This window comes from Mytilus californianus, unplaced genomic scaffold, assembly GCF_021869535.1.
Source record: "Mytilus californianus isolate M0D057914Y unplaced genomic scaffold, xbMytCali1.0.p SCAF_5, whole genome shotgun sequence".
NCBI lineage: Eukaryota > Metazoa > Mollusca > Bivalvia > Mytilida > Mytilidae > Mytilus > Mytilus californianus.
Window position 1 is genome coordinate 97,006,448 of NW_026262701.1, and position 15,901 is coordinate 97,022,348.

The 15,901-nt window shown below is 31.9% G+C and overlaps 2 protein-coding genes across 2 annotated transcripts; both read right to left on the reverse strand.

Moving 5' to 3' along the window:
* Nucleotides 1-1,057: 1,057 nt before the first annotated feature.
* On the reverse strand, nt 1,058-5,053 carry LOC127702484 (four-domain proteases inhibitor-like). The gene is made up of 4 exons (XM_052206696.1): nt 4,959-5,053; nt 3,558-3,678; nt 2,623-2,919; nt 1,058-1,436 (listed from the first exon to the last, which is right to left on the reverse strand). The coding sequence occupies exons 1-4, from the start codon at nt 4,993-4,995 to the stop codon at nt 1,343-1,345; spliced, it is 549 nt and encodes a 182-aa protein (XP_052062656.1). The 5' UTR covers nt 4,996-5,053; the 3' UTR covers nt 1,058-1,342.
* Nucleotides 5,054-8,141: 3,088 nt separating this feature from the next.
* Nucleotides 8,142-14,915, reverse strand: LOC127700340 (tomoregulin-2-like). The gene is made up of 4 exons (XM_052203758.1): nt 14,836-14,915; nt 13,476-13,596; nt 10,784-11,071; nt 8,142-8,360 (listed from the first exon to the last, which is right to left on the reverse strand). The coding sequence occupies exons 1-4, from the start codon at nt 14,882-14,884 to the stop codon at nt 8,267-8,269; spliced, it is 552 nt and encodes a 183-aa protein (XP_052059718.1). The 5' UTR covers nt 14,885-14,915; the 3' UTR covers nt 8,142-8,266.
* Between the last annotated feature and the right edge of the window lie 986 nt (nt 14,916-15,901).

A 15,901-nucleotide genomic window follows, 5' to 3' on the forward strand; every position in this document is an offset into this window, starting at 1 on the left:
TGTTTATCCGTACATTACTTATAAATGGACTTAGTTTTTTTTTCCAGCTAACATTACATTCAGTCTGCAGTTAAAGTTTTTAAAACATTTTTTAGATACATAAACCATTTCAGTAACTATTAAATTAATCTATTGTGTGCATTTTCCTATCACACTGAAAACATAGACAACAGCAAAAGTAGGCGAGACACTGGGTTCCGCGGAACCCTTACGAATTTTTCTATACATTTAGTTCGTCAGTTCTCTCAGTTTGAATTTCTTGTTCATTTGAACACAAAATACACACAGAGGTTTCATAACCTTCCTCGCCATTTGTTTTACTACAAATAAAATGCACTGTGGATTTACAGTTTGAACATTTTTTGTCATATAAATGATCTTGGTAAACCATGATGAACTTGAAATTAAATAGATTGCATATCATCGTCAGATATTTAAGTTTTGTTATTTTTTAGATCCATGCCCACCAGCCCCAATCTTATGTTAATGTATAAGGATGTAAAGAGTGTAATCTATATGAAATATAAGAGATGGTAGGAGGCTTTAAACAATTTAAATACTTACTGTTCACTTAAACTTTCAAGGAATAAGAAAACACAAACGACAAGTTATCTTTATCTAATTTTTATCAAACACAGGATCTTTGAATTATTGATAATCCCTGAAATCATACTAGGGAATTTGTAGAATAATTATATAAATGTTCAGTGATTATGTAAAATCACTGGTCATTTTCAGGGATTATATATAATCACTAATGATTTTGGTGATTCTACATAATCCCTGAAAAATCAGGGATTCTACATAATCCCTGATTATACAAATTCACTGTAACATAATTCAAAGTAGAATCTTGAAAACAGCAAATTCTGCAGATGTACATTCACCACTTGTCAAATGAGGCGATTTATTACCGTAACAACACAATTCCTTTTATTTATACACCAAGTAAAAAACTGAGCAACATATATTTTAGTTAAAAAAGATTAGATTAAAGATTTTGAAAGTTATGGAATTGAATTGCTAACATTGATTGTATTCAAGTAAAAATGCACCTTGTGGTTTTTTGTTTATTTTTAAATAATAATTTGTTGATTGTCATGTTTAGAAGAATAATCTATTTTTGAAAGATGAAATAAAAATAATTATTGCTAAACTTTTTTACTCAGTATGTTTTTTATCATACCCAGAAGCTTTATTTATTTTCTAATTGACGCCCATATGCAAACGCAGATGTCTGTGCTACCAACAGTATGCTTCACTTCATAAACGACTGGTAGAATAATATACATATCCGATTTTAATCAAAGCTGTATTAAGCATAATTTGCGACAATAATTTGCTACCCTACTGGCGTAGGCGTGGGTCCTTTGCACAATCCTATTGGTTGTATTGATAAACTCGGATTTGTACACCTGGCTGTTTGGAAATAACACCTAAAACACAGAAAAATAATTATTTTGTAGGAATTCTAATCAGAGTCTTACAGTTGTAAAGATTTTATTATGATAATGTGAACTGATGGAGCTTATAATCAGATTCCAGATGTAAGTCTTAGATTCCTATTTAAGTGTAATGCAAATATTGACTCAGCGGTCTATCGAGTTTGTTTGATGTACAAACAGTAGTTAATTACTGTTTTGATTTTAAAAGTTCGAATACTCAACCTTACATTTTGTAGTGTCAGAATAATAAAAAAAAAATAAACTAAACAGTGTTATATCGATTTAATAGTCTAAGAGTAAAACAAAAATGAAACATTTTTTGTGGACTTAAACATAGGTCTCTCTTGATGTTTCATCTTTAGAAGTTATTCTGCTGAAGGAAATGCTTAACAAACCCATTCTATTAAAGGACAGTTCTTGTCATGCCAAAATGAAACTATATGTGGTTAACTGTTTCGATATATTTTTACAATTGATCATTTTAGCGGTCATATCAAGGTAATTCAAAATATACATAGTTTAGGAGGCGAAGATCTGAACAGTTTTTGGTCAGTTTTTGATGTATTTAATAATTTACAATTTTCCATCATAGATATACACCATAGCGGGTCATTATTTCGTCATTAATTGATATGGTGTATTGTGAAATTAGAAACACGCTCCAGTTTTTTAACCTTCTCTTCGTAATTGTTATCATGACAATGCTACAACAACCGAAAGACATTAATAAACAAAATACATCAACATGTAGTTGCTTTTGATATTTTTTACTTTGTTTTTACTATATACCACGCTGAAAATGATTTCTTTGGTTTTAAATTACTGATGAATATTTTTCTATATATTTAAAGACAAAAAAATCACTGCCGTTTAAAAGGTAAATCGAGAAACAACTAACTTGCAGAAAGCCAAAGACAGGCGAAAGATATCAAAGGGACATTTAAACTCATAAGTCGAAAACAAACTGACAACACCATGGCAAAAAAAGAAATGGACCAAAAGACAAACAACAGTATACAAAACACAACATAGAAAACTAAAGACTGAGCAACACGAACCCCACCAAAAACCGGGATGATCTCAGATGAAGGGTAGGCAAGTCCTGCTCCAAATGTGGCACCCGCACTGTAGCTCATGTAAGAATTATCCATCTGTCTTGATTTTTACATGTACTTACTTATTGAGATAGAATTTACCATCAGTCCCACAGTAAGGATCTAGTGTGTCTGGACATGTTATAGCACCACTGTTTATTCCAGAACAAAACAATTGATCAAATGGATCATTATCTAAAGTTGATGTTGTTTTAATACTGGACGTTGCTGTGCTAGTTGTAGTAATCTCTACAGGTGGTCGAAAAGTGCCACAAGTTCGAGCAAAAGTTACATTTGACATATCTGTTGTTTTTGAGCAAGGTCCGTCATATATAATCACTATTTGTCCATCTCGACATTTGGCCTGTGCAAAATGACAACTATAAAATAATCAGAACACATTGTATAAATAACAAATTGAACAATATGGCTGATATCAGTGTACAAACTGTTTGCATTAATGTATCTGTCTTTCCGTCGAGACTTCTAATTGGCTACCTTCGTTTGTAAACTAGAAAATTGTAAAAGTTTAAATTCGCACAAACCAACGGACAAAAATTTAAAATATTTCAAACGATGAAAAACATAAGAATGACTGTCAATTCTTTGTATAAACGCATGATAATGGTGGAAAAATGATGAAATATGAAACACCATTTTCAAAGAAAATCTATATACAATAAATTAATCTATATATATTTCGCTCTTGTGTTCAACTGAATCGATTTCGAGAAATTCTGCTAACTTACCAAATTTTTCGACAACATACATCTCTGGGTCACTTAAATTTTGCTAAGATTTCTAATCGTGTGTGAGTTCCCCTTATACATGTTACCTGTCCTAAACGACACTTCTTCCGTGTCCTTGTAAGTTTTCCCTACCGAATATCAGATTACGGGTTGGGAATCTAAGCAGGTGCATTGTCTCCCTTTACTGTCCCTAGCGGCGTCAGGACTGGTGATTATGATGAGGATCGACACGATATAAAACTTTTTTTTGTCAATAAATATAAACTCACCAAGTTTTATAAGTGACAAAGTCTGACGCACATACAGACTCATCTTTAGATGACACATACTGACCATCACAATCTATCGTAAGTACTTTGGAACAGAGATCTGATTGAGATGAAGTGAAATCTAAAATAAAATCATGAACACGTGAGAAGAAAAAGTGAAAAAAACAACTTTCCTCGTAGAAATATAAGTAATGTGTCTCGTTCGTATATTTTTACAGAAGCTGACATTGATTAGTGTGTAAAAAGGGGCTAACACGACATAAACTGAACTAAACGGTTGCTCTATGGTGCGCGAACAAACTACAACGCATTTCTTCAGCTAACGCGTAAAAAGTTGCATTGTGACCCGAATGACCCTTCATATCGATGTTTATCCCCATACATTCCAGTTGTGATGTTTAAACAACTACACTACACATGTAGTTATAACCTTTATTGACTTTGGCTTGCGATCTTGCAGGACATCCAATGACCAATAGATTGTCATATAGCAAAAGGGAAATTGGCGTTGACGGTTGAAGGAATATTGATGAGGTAATAGTTATAACCGTATTTTAGCCAATGGAAGCCATTGTTCGTCAACTGATGATTTTAGGTTATTATGGCTTGTATTAAAGCATGGATGTGCAATTGAACGTAGATCAACCTTCAATTACCATGAAGGCAAGGTTTAAAACATGTTCAATCACAATTGATGAGTCTAAATAATATGATTGTTTTTAAATATACCATTTCCGAAAATTATTGTACCATGCTGAAATTATCATAGTTAAAATCAAGCAAGATAAGATCAACTTAGAAAAAAAAACATGTGTAAGATTAAAGTAATATCTTTAGGTTTCTCAAACACTAAAATAATTTTTTTTTTTTTTTTTATTCCACAACATATTGCACTTCTGCTATTAACAATTTACTTCACTAGTCCAGCATTCTACTTAATGGTCCCTGTATTTAACACTAAAATATTTAAGCCCTTCCGAAACAAACGAGGTCATCCATGACATTTAAAACGGTTGATGCTGCTAGTAGTATTTCGTTTTGTTAAACAGACTCTTGCTTATCTTTGGTCTAATGTGTTTGCCCTGGTTCTACATCTTACCTCTTCCGATTGTTATTTTTTCCTCTATTGCAGTTTCATTTTTTCTTTCTTATAAACTGGGAATTTAAAATTTTATTGTATCGAGAGCTCTGAAAACAACCAATAAAACAAAACCTTGGCCAATGGGTATTATATATGTACATTTTCAATAATGTATACTAGTACCACTTTATGAAATCTTTATCGATACAGTTATAAGCTGAAAACTAAATACTTTCTATGGCCTATTAAAACGATAAAAACCTTATAAATTGACCTTACAATTGATCGTATTTCATATACTATCTACATAATCTACATACCTGTTATGTAATATGTAATCATAAGGAACCATAACATCCTGGTACTCTCAAACAATCCAAATCATCTGAACGTTTTGTCTGAATCACTTAAACGTGATGAGAGGATTAAACAAATTTTTAAGTCATGTTTACCAACCCTTGAATCTGTCTTTAAAACACCTCAAAAAGCAAACACGCTTACGTAATCATGGAATTCAGAGTTCAACCTGTGGTCTACATACCTAATAAAAGTTCATATATGCAAATCGTAAGTGTTGGTTTTAAGTAACGTTTCACCGAACGGAAAAAAAATGAAAAGTATAGATGATGAATTATAGTAACGAATATATAAAGCTAAAGTAATTTCAATAGTGAATTCCATATTTAATGTTTTAAATGTGTTTTCATTCTAAGCTAGCAAATGTTTAGAGTAGCATTATTTTGATGAAATAAACTGGGTTCATATATTTAAGATTAAGAAAATTGTTAATTGGCCGTTTTGGATATCAGAATAGATAAGAGCAGTGATTTCTTTGATATTAACCAGCATTGTTTAACCCCGCCACATTCTGTATGTACCTGTCCCAAGTCAAGAGCATGTAGTTCAGTGGTTGTCATTGGTTCACGTCTGTCATATTTGTTTTTCGTAAATTGTTTTGTTATAAATTAGGCCGTTAGTTTTCTCAATTGAATTGTTTCATATTTTTATGTCGGGGCCTTTTATAGCCACTATACGGTATGGGTTTTTCTCATTGCTGAATGCCGTACGGTTGCCTATAATTGCTTACATCCACTTTTATTGAACTTTGTTGGATAGTTGTCTCAATGGCAGTCATACCACATCTCCATATTTTTATAGACGTTCAAATAATCTTTGATCACAATTTCTAAAGACCTGGATAATCTTATTTCTATTACTATATTTTTTAATACCATCGAAAATCTAATACAAAAAGTCTTTATTGATTGTTCAACACCTAGATTCAAGAAGATTAGATCCTTTCGACATGCTTTTGAAAATTACGAGCATTCATTGAAACGGTATTCTGTAATACTGAAAAATTGAAATAAAGTGCTTTTTGTTGATTTTTAATGAACACTTCTGCTGAATATTTTTCGTTTTCCACCTATTTAAACTATTTTAAATAGGTTGATTGCTGACAAAACTAGTGTAACTTCATAACAAGTTATTTTCCTGTCGATAGGCAGAAATTTCATCGGGCCTTGTATAATGTCTCTTCATTCCTCAGGTTTCTTTGTCTATAAAGAATCTTTTGTTTTGAGGGATTACAAATATTTGGTTATAATTGTTGAATATATTCTCTGGCCGTGAAGCTTAGTCGTTACAAGAATAATTTGTTCAGCAAGAATTGTTAATAGTGTTCTTTACGTTAAGTTGATTTGGAATAACGATTTCACTTCAACCTGATTTAACTGCGTATATATATAATACAAATCACACACGGTCATAAGGGAACCAATTGAGAACAGTTTTATTGGTTCCCTCCATATTGTCAACGTCGTACACTGGACCTAAATTTCCAATCTTAAACATACATAGCAGAGCAAAAAATAAATACAAGAAATTGCTTATTCAAAAGGGAAAATGGTATGTGAAAAATACCCATAGAAGAGAGTATAATCTGATTTAATTAACGTAAGCGTCAAGCGCCTTTTCAGTCATAAGAATAAAGGAGAAAATTCAAAATGAATCTGATTTAATTTCGACAACTAATGATTCCATAATCTGATTAAACAGTTTTAATATTTGGAAACGTGCACTTTAAATTTAATATGACGCTTCTGTACACACGAAATACAAGATAGAAAATAACAAGGGACAATTAAAAACCATAAGTCGACTGAAAAATAGACACGTTAACCCATAACTAAAAGACACATTCGATTCAACCAAGCAATGTTGTACCGGAAGTGTAAGAAGTCCCTAATCCACTTATTGCACCCGTTGTGTTGCTCCTGACAAAAAATCCTATGACAAATCGCATTCGTAAACGAGAAACCAACAAGATTGTTGTTACGTCAGGTGGAACATATTACTGGTAATCTGTGATACAGATTTCTAAAAACTCATCAAAGATACCAGGGCCCTCGGTCATAAAACTTTACTCAGTACTCTGAGTACAAAAATTGTGCTCGAAACACCAAATCCAGTATTTCGATTGGTTGATTTCTGAGTCTGAGTAGGAAAATCGTGCTCGAAATATTTATGACCGCAAGGGCAGGCATATAATCCAGGTCTTGATCCTTTTATGTTCGTGTGATTCCCTCAGTTTTTGTTTGTTATCATGACTGGTCTTTCTAATCGATTTAAACATCGGGAAACTACAATTGTCAATATTTAGAACGTCCGGATAGGGAATGGAAGCCTTCGGGTATGAAATCAATTGTCCAATACACTCTCCATATACAGTTGCTATAAGAGTTTCGCCACATAGAAATGAAAAGTTCACAATAGGAAAATTAAAGATATCCTGTGCCGTGATCGTCATACTCCATTTAAAGGTACATGTCAAGATATTTAGCAGACATAACTGTATATGTGATATCCTTCAATCAAATGAAAAAAATCTATTTAGGAAAAAGCAAATAAATATCCCTATCAAGGAAAAGACTCCAACAATAGTGAAAATAATAGACATTCCATTTTTCCGAAAATTTGGATCTGAAATCTTCCTTGGGATATTCTTTAATCTTGTTCAAAAGAACAATGTTTACTTTCAGAGTTAAATTTACTGCTAGTTAATAAACTCATCATAGATACTAGGATTAAATTGTGTACGCCAGACGCCTGTTTTGTCCACAAGAGACTCACAAGTGACGCTCAAACAAAAATACTTAGCCGGCCAAATAAAGTACGAAGTTGAAGAAGTTCATGTTGGTAATTTTATCAGAATGTAAAAACAACTCAAGATTGTTTAGTGACAATTATTCCAGGTGCTGTTATACTCCCTTTCGACCATGTGTGTTTTTTATTACTTCTATCGCTAATGACTGCCGAGAAAGTCTGGTTGATATATATGTCTCGTTAAAGTAAGAGTTTCTAGTACACAACACGGACGTCTTCAGGCTTGTGTGTGTGTTATTGTACATTTTGTGTTTTCCGTGTAGGGTTTCTTCACTCTTTGGTCATTTTTTTTTATTTTTTCATAGATCTTAACTATTTATGTCGAATTCAATTAAACCTTTTAACGATTTTGAGAAATCTTTAATTATTTGAAACAAAATAAAACAACTAAGAACAAAACAAATACAAATATTATGCAATGATGTTCACGATACACATTTTTCTTGTACTTCCTTTTTTGAGATCATTTCCTTCCACTAGGAATCTTTCCTTTACATTGATCTAATGGTTGTTTTGATAAAGAGTCGTCAAGACACTTGGCTTTTGCAAAACTGCAGCTGAAAATATAATAGTTCAAAGTTGAAGCATCATTTTATAAACAATTATTTTTTTTTCATTGATTAATATAGGGATGTTTTCAATTTAATATATTCAGTATATTTTCAATTATAAATAGTTAAAGTATTCTTTGCCAACTACAATGATAGTCGCGTCGTTTGAAAATATATTTATATGTGATATTTTTTTTATCACGGCATTCATCCAGTCATGCAAGTAAGGCTTACTGTTTTTGTTTTACTATTTTTGTATCATTTCATTTGTTTTTATTTTCCTGTGAATATCCACGTGTTGTTGCTTAATTTTTCAATCTTGAATGGTTTTACTTATTTCATCTATAATAGCGGAATTGTTAACAATTCATTATCTATTCTTGGGTCACGTGCTGCATGGAACAAAAAGTTGTAACGTACTTTTTTCATTTTTACTGGAACTGTTCCACCTGTCAATGCGGGAGACAGTTATTCGGTATCAATGTCGTCTATTCATCACTAATTTTTCTTAAAATAATGTTGTCTTTCTCTCGAGGCAAAGTTGATCCAAACTTTTGCCTGTTCTATTTAGACCCTTTTGGTTGTTATGCCTTCTAACGTTTGGAACATTAGCTTTACATTGTTTTAATATGATAATTTTGTTTATTTTCATCATTGAATGTTTTTTTGTGGCTTGTCTTTCTTTCATTTGCGTTTTTTTATTGATTGTTTGTTGCTTTTAACCTAACAAAGTTTGTGCAGTTGAATTGCTGTTTTTATTCAACGATATAAATATCTAAAAGAGCATTAGCTGTATACGATTTAGACAAAAAAAATGAAATACGATTATTTTTGTTTCGAGTATAAATAAAAGCTGAAATTTGAAATAATAATGTCTTTATAATCAGTCAGTTTGGCCCAAATGTGTAAAAATAAGCTAACAAAAAAACCCACCGCTGATGTATTATTGACTTGCAAGTCATTATTCAACCCTATAAGAATCCGTATGCATGTGACTTTCAATTTAACACCTTTAACTGGAGATGGGTTGCGCATATACTAGACGTGTTCAGCTATTAAAAGAAAAAGAATGTCAACATTGAAAGTGAAACAATGGTGACCCATTTCGTTTACTTATTCGATACAAAAAAATTCTTTTAATAAGGTAAAAACGATGTTTAACATATTTTTTTAACCTATAACATGAAATCAAAAAGTGCTCGGGCTCGCTATCTATCTATATTTATGTTTATGTTTATATCGGGTAATATGACCCGATGACCGACGGCAGTCTTTGGAGGTCATTTCGATGGTTGATTAGATGGCGTCTTAACTAAAATAAACACGAAATGCTGATACTTATTATCGAGTCCATGCATTGTTTATTGTTTATTTTAGAATTTTTATAAGTTGGATATACGTTTTAGTATGTTATACATCAAATATGAAAAATTGAGTCAAATCTATGAACATGAATTTGACAGCTAATGCCCCTTTAAACAAACTGTCATATGTCTTTACAAAATTAGTCTCAATAGACAACTAAACAAGAATCAATGCTCATAAGACATCAATGCCCGTTCACACTTTATTTCCATGGTCAGTGATCCATGAAATCGCGATATAACCCTAACTCTCATATACTTAAAAGTTTACATCATTATGAACAAGTGCACTAAGGGCTAAGTGGATGTGACCACAATTTTATGGTAAACTCCTTAATCGAAAACTTTAACGTAATACGAACTACCACATTTACATGTTCTGTGAACCATGAAATCCGGATCTTAATTGGCATATTTTAGAATTTCAAATCATAGTGTGTTCGTTTGTTGATGTGGTTCATATGTGTTTCTCGTTTCTCGTTTTTTATATAGATTAGACCGTTGGTTTTCCTGTTTGAATGGTTTTACACTTGTAACTTTTGGAGCCCTTTATAGCTTGCTGTTCGGTGTGATCCAAGGCTCCGTGTTGAAGGCCGTACTTTGTCCTATAATGGTTTACTTTTACAAATTGTGACTTGGATGGAGAGTTGTCTCATTGGCACTCATACCACAACTTCTTATATCTATTATGTTTTATTTCAAGTTGATGTTACAACAACGTCATGGTAAACTACCTTGACCAAAAACGAACAAACCGCAACACTTGATTGTTGTTAACGCTCAGTGGTCAACTTTCAATCCAAAATACAAGATGTTAACCAGGTTCACAGTATGTTAATTTGATATGTTTACAACAAACAAAAAGTGTTTTGGAATGTGACATTTTCCAAATTACAATCGAAATCAACAAACTTCATTAAAAATAAAGGATATCATAATCAACAATAGGGCATTCCAGAAAATCTTTTGGTGAAACACTAAATACTTTCTAACATTATCAAGAAGTAAAATAGACCATTCCCTAAGTATAAATAAAGACGCAAAAATAGGCTACTTGAAGCATACTTATTTAAATAAAATATCCCATCTGTACCACAATACGGATCCAGTTCGTCAGGACATGCTATAGTTCCTGCTGAAACTCCGGTACAGAATAGATGTTGAATGGGATCTTGATCAGCAGCCGGGACATTAGTTGTTGTCATGGTGGTCTTGGTTGTCGTTTGATTTGATATAGTGATGATAGAAGAACCAGATAAGTGTGCTGCAGTAGTTTTTGTGTTGTCTAAACAAGGCCCTACGTTGTGAATATTTAATCCGGTATGATTACATTTTGCCTGTGCATAATAGCAACTGGAAAAAAAACAATTATTACATATAACTTACAGAAAGACTACGACATTGACAAAGTATTTTAGAGGTTCTTACTTCACCAAAAACGTAACTAGTAACACAAATCATTTTCAAGCAGAAAATAAAATTCGATTCTTCGGGATTAGAAAGTCGTCAGAATGTAGCCGATGAATCTAAAAAGCATTCATGAAACTGTTATTCGAAATTGAAAAGTAGTCGAACAGCTCACCTGATACGCATGACAGATGTTTTATATATGAATGTTTTCAAAGTAGTTTCAGTATTGTTCTGTGACTAAAGTTTGTTTTTTTATGTGTTATCATTATGTGATTATTCTTAGCTTTTCTTTTATGTTTTGTGTTTATTTTATGTATATTTTATTTTCTTTTTTCTCATGGCTTTATTGAAGGAATCCCCTCCCTTACATCACAAATCCTTGGGGACACTCAGCTGTTACCATCTGTGTTATGGACATTTATGAAATTTTATCACTGGTTGTTTCAAAAATTTCACTCATCCCCAAGAATTTCTGGGGATAAACTGTCAAATTTCATACAAATTCATTCCAACACCAATTCAACATCAACACTACTTGGCTTCCTCATTGCCACATACTAGGCTTCCTCATAGCATCATTATAGGCTTCCTCATAGCCTCATAGGCTTCCTCAGACATAGCCTCATCTGCTTCCTGATAGCCTCACGCATTTATTTGGAACCATAGATCCAATTGGATTGGTGTGATGTCAAGCCAGGGGTCTTTACTTTGCTACTTTTCAGTACGCACATATTCTCTTGGCTTAGGCATGGAGCAAAAATTTTAATTTTAGCTGAGTAGATTCCCCAAGGGCCAAAATTAAGTGATGAATATAAATAATAAAAGTTATAGTTCATTTATGATTTATGTTTTATTCAAACCTGGATACAACTGGCACTGCTACGCAATACATGTATTTACACAGAAGTTTATTTATAATGGGATAGAGCAGGATTTTGAATTATGTTGATTATATTGTTGATATGAGTACTAAATGCTTAATTTTACATATTATGAGTTCAAATGGAGAGTTCTGAAGCAAATCAGGATAATTAAAATGTTGTTTAAAATTAATTGTCTTAAGAACTCATTATGTGTGACTTTGAGGATTTTGTTCATTGGGCACACATTTCGGCAAGTTAGACTTATACTCAGACAGGTTTTTAATGTCAGGTCAAAAGATTTTTGCAAGGAGGTAACTGTTTTTCTGGTTGTTTACTCAGGCGTTATATACTTTTCATTACTACAAAACACACATCCACTGACCAAAGGAGAAATATGTACAGTATTAACAACAGACAATTAAATATTAAGTACAACATTACAACAAATTATAAATGGACCTTTAGTATATCTACAATCCAGAATCGGTACTCTAGTCAAACATGGAACAAATTACAGTTAAAAATAATCAGGACCATTTCTGAGGACTTTGTATAAACTATACTATTAAACGAGAAGACCTCATTTTGTGTGTCGCTTCTCTTCCTTCCACAATAAATTAATCATCATGCCTCTGTGTCCTATAGGTACAATGCATAGTCGCATTTATCATCCTCGCTTATGATTATTCATTTTGGGTTATTTTGGGAGGAAAACGAAAATAAAGGCGTCCGGATATTGTTTCCGTCATCGGACGGACTTTTAAGTCACAGAAAAGACTTCCGTTTAGGACTGTTAGTACTTGGGACAGGACAATTATTTTCGCGTTTTTCTGTAAACTATGATCATACATATACTATAAATAAAGTGTATTTGCTATTTACTATAAATCCAAGTTTACTATCCACGGCGGTCACTGATATATTATATAGAGAGTCTCTATATAATATATCAGTGACCGCCGTGGATACACCTTATCGCTATTCCCGCTTGACCCGGGAATCTGTCCCGCTTGAACTTTTGACGTCATACAACAATCACTTTTCCATTGTGGCGTCAGACATTTTCTTTTATGACGTCAACATTTTACGGGAACTTTTGTGATGTCCAGTAATGGCGGTCAAATAGCGATAAGGTGTATAGTCTCTTAGTCTATATAATATATCAGTGACCGCCGTGGATAGTAAACTTGGAATTGATAGTAAATAGCAAAAACACTTGATTTAAAGTATATGTATGTTCATAGTATTCAGAAAAAACAGAAAACAAAAAATAAACGGACTTTGGAAAAAAGGGGGAGGGCTAAAAAAAATTGTCCTATCCCCAAGTACCGATGACTTTTGATACCTTTCATGAAATTCTCCAGTCATAAATCTTTTACAAAAATTCATCCTACAACAGTTTCCATACTTTCAATTACGCTCTAATGCCCGCGATTTCGCGGGTGTGTTCTCTAGTTCTATTTAAACTGTAAATAAATTCTTACAAATTGTGATATGAGATTCCATTTGTTCCACAAACTTCTTCAGCTTCATTTGCAGCATACTGCGTATGACAATCCAAAGTGATGACTTGAGAACAGAGGTCAGATGCTTTAACACATTCAACTGAAAAAAAAGAATATCTATATAGATCGGTTATCAAGAATTATAAATATTTCCTGTTTCTTGTAGACATAAATTTTCTCCCATATTATCATAAAATCCTCACATCATATAACTTCATTTTGCCTCGAAAATTACTATTGTGAATAGAGATTAATTATTTGTTATCATTGGTCCCACACATATATTTTTATTAACTCTCAAAATTATTTTGTCTTTGGTATATTCCAGAAATTTCCCTGACATGACACATAGGGTTCTATCACTATTTCAAACTGCGAATGAAAAGTTTGAAATCACAGATCTCAATCTAAAACCGATTGAAAATTGTACTTTATCTAATAATTTCTTTATTTTTTTTTTTTTAGAAAAAAAGAATAAATTTATTCGATTTATATTTTGTACTGTTAAGAATGTGACTTGCTGTAATTTTTTATTTTATTCTTCATGGTTTCTCCATAAAAAGTGTATTATGTTAAATTTTCCTCTTTGTTCGAACCAAAAATGCATACAGTAATTCAATGAAAGAAAAACAAATAACGAGAGCTTTTATGAACTTACCGAAACCTTGAATGATAAATTAGCCAAAATTCTGATATTTCTTCCAATTTTATTTTTTCATGAATGCATATCATTCTTAAGGTGCGATATGGGTTACATTATAAATCCATACCACTCTTATTTGATAGCGCATTACATATATATGGTGTTAATAAATACAGAATTCATATTTCAAATACTATAAAAAATCTCAACACTTTTTATGCCTTCATATTTCTTTGAAAATGTATCGTGGTGAATAGAGAATAAAGTCATAATTGTTGCATTTATTAACACTCAAACAACACTCATAACAAGTCGTTAATATATTTCGAAAATAGCCACTGACATGAGAATAAACTCATTACAGATACCAGGTTCTATAACTATTTTGAACTGCCACTAAAACAAGATAAGTTTTAGTTCACATCCATTTACTGTATAACGAGTTCAATATTGTACTTTATGTAATAATTTCTTAATTATTTTAGAAAAAATATAAAATTGCATTCCATTGATATTTAGTACTATTAAAGTTTCACTTACTGTCATTTAGGATGTTTTTCTTCATGATTTTTATGTCAATTTACATTTTGCATTAATAAATACACACTTAAAAATATTAATGCAAATAGCGATCTTAAATCTTGAATGCTTATAAAACAAAACTGATTTAAAATCCAAAGATATATAAAGACTTACAAGTAATGTAGAGTAGTACCACTCGGATCATTTCCATATAACCACTCATTCATAAAACAACTTGATAAGAGACACCTAGTGGTCACAATCCAGGTCATATTTACATTTCTTTACATAATATTAGCTTTTATTATTAAGATAGCTTGTGTTTTAGTTGGTCAACGATTTTTTTTCCACCTGAACAACTATAGGCTAAAAACCGTAGTTAACTTTATGTAATTAGGTAAGGCTAATTTCCAATGTGTTTGGTGAATTTCGTAGGTCAATATCACCTAGTGGGATGATAATATTAGAATGTCTAAATCATATACTAATAGTCTTTAAAGCTTAAAAAATCAGAATTGTATTCATAACTAGTATACATTCTCATATTCTGATACATCTGGTCATTTCCAACTTTATAATTTCTTTTTGTTTTATTTTGTATTAATGGACTTCTATTTATAAAGCGTTAAAATTGTACTTTATTTAAATGATGTTATAAATTTGACTGTTTTAAGAAAAAAAGTATAATTTTATTCGATTGATATCTTGTACTATTAAACATGTGACTTGCTGTATTTTTTTTTTATTTTCTTCTTCATGGTATATCCGAAAATAGAGATGTATTACGTTCGATTTTCCTACATGTTCTAACCAAAAATGCAAAATACACTTCAGTTAATGAAAACAAATGACGAGAGCTTGTATGCATTTTTGTTCAGGGGGCCAGCTAAAGCCCGCCTCCGGATGCGGGATATTCTCGCTGCGTTGAAGACCCATAGGTTGACTTGGGTTGTTGTCTGCCTTTTGGTCGGATTGTTGTCTCTTTGGCACATTCCCCGTTTCCATTCATTATTCTATTAATATACAAAATGAATTGGATTGTTTCTAAAAAGAAAAACAAAGTATATGCCTAAATTTATCGAAATTGCATCTTTAATTATTGATTTGTATTTGGTTACACATTTTACTAAATAAGGCATTATGCTGTCACAACATCAACTTACTCAATCGAAGCTGTAAAACAGAAAATGGTCGTTAGTAAAGGTAGCAAGACTTTTTTAAAATCCCCACTGTGAACTAC

What these genes read in the sequence shown, in the direction of transcription:
- LOC127702484 (XM_052206696.1), bottom strand. Translation starts at nt 4,995, where the DNA reads ATGTTATGGTTCCTTATGATTACATATTACATAACAG. An exon ending in GATTACATATTACATAACAG is followed by an intron (nt 3,679 to 4,958) that starts GTATGTAGATTA and finishes ATTTTATTTTAG; the next exon opens with ATTTCACTTCATCTCAATCA. An exon ending in GGTAAATTCTATCTCAATAA is followed by an intron (nt 1,437 to 2,622) that starts GTAAGTACATGT and finishes TCTGTGTTTTAG; the next exon opens with GTGTTATTTCCAAACAGCCA.
- LOC127700340 (XM_052203758.1), bottom strand. Translation starts at nt 14,884, where the DNA reads ATGAGTGGTTATATGGAAATGATCCGAGTGGTACTACTCTACATTACT. An exon ending in GGTACTACTCTACATTACTT is followed by an intron (nt 13,597 to 14,835) that starts GTAAGTCTTTAT and finishes CTTTTTTTTCAG; the next exon opens with TTGAATGTGTTAAAGCATCT. An exon ending in GGGATATTTTATTTAAATAA is followed by an intron (nt 8,361 to 10,783) that starts GTATGCTTCAAG and finishes TTATATTTTCAG; the next exon opens with CTGCAGTTTTGCAAAAGCCA.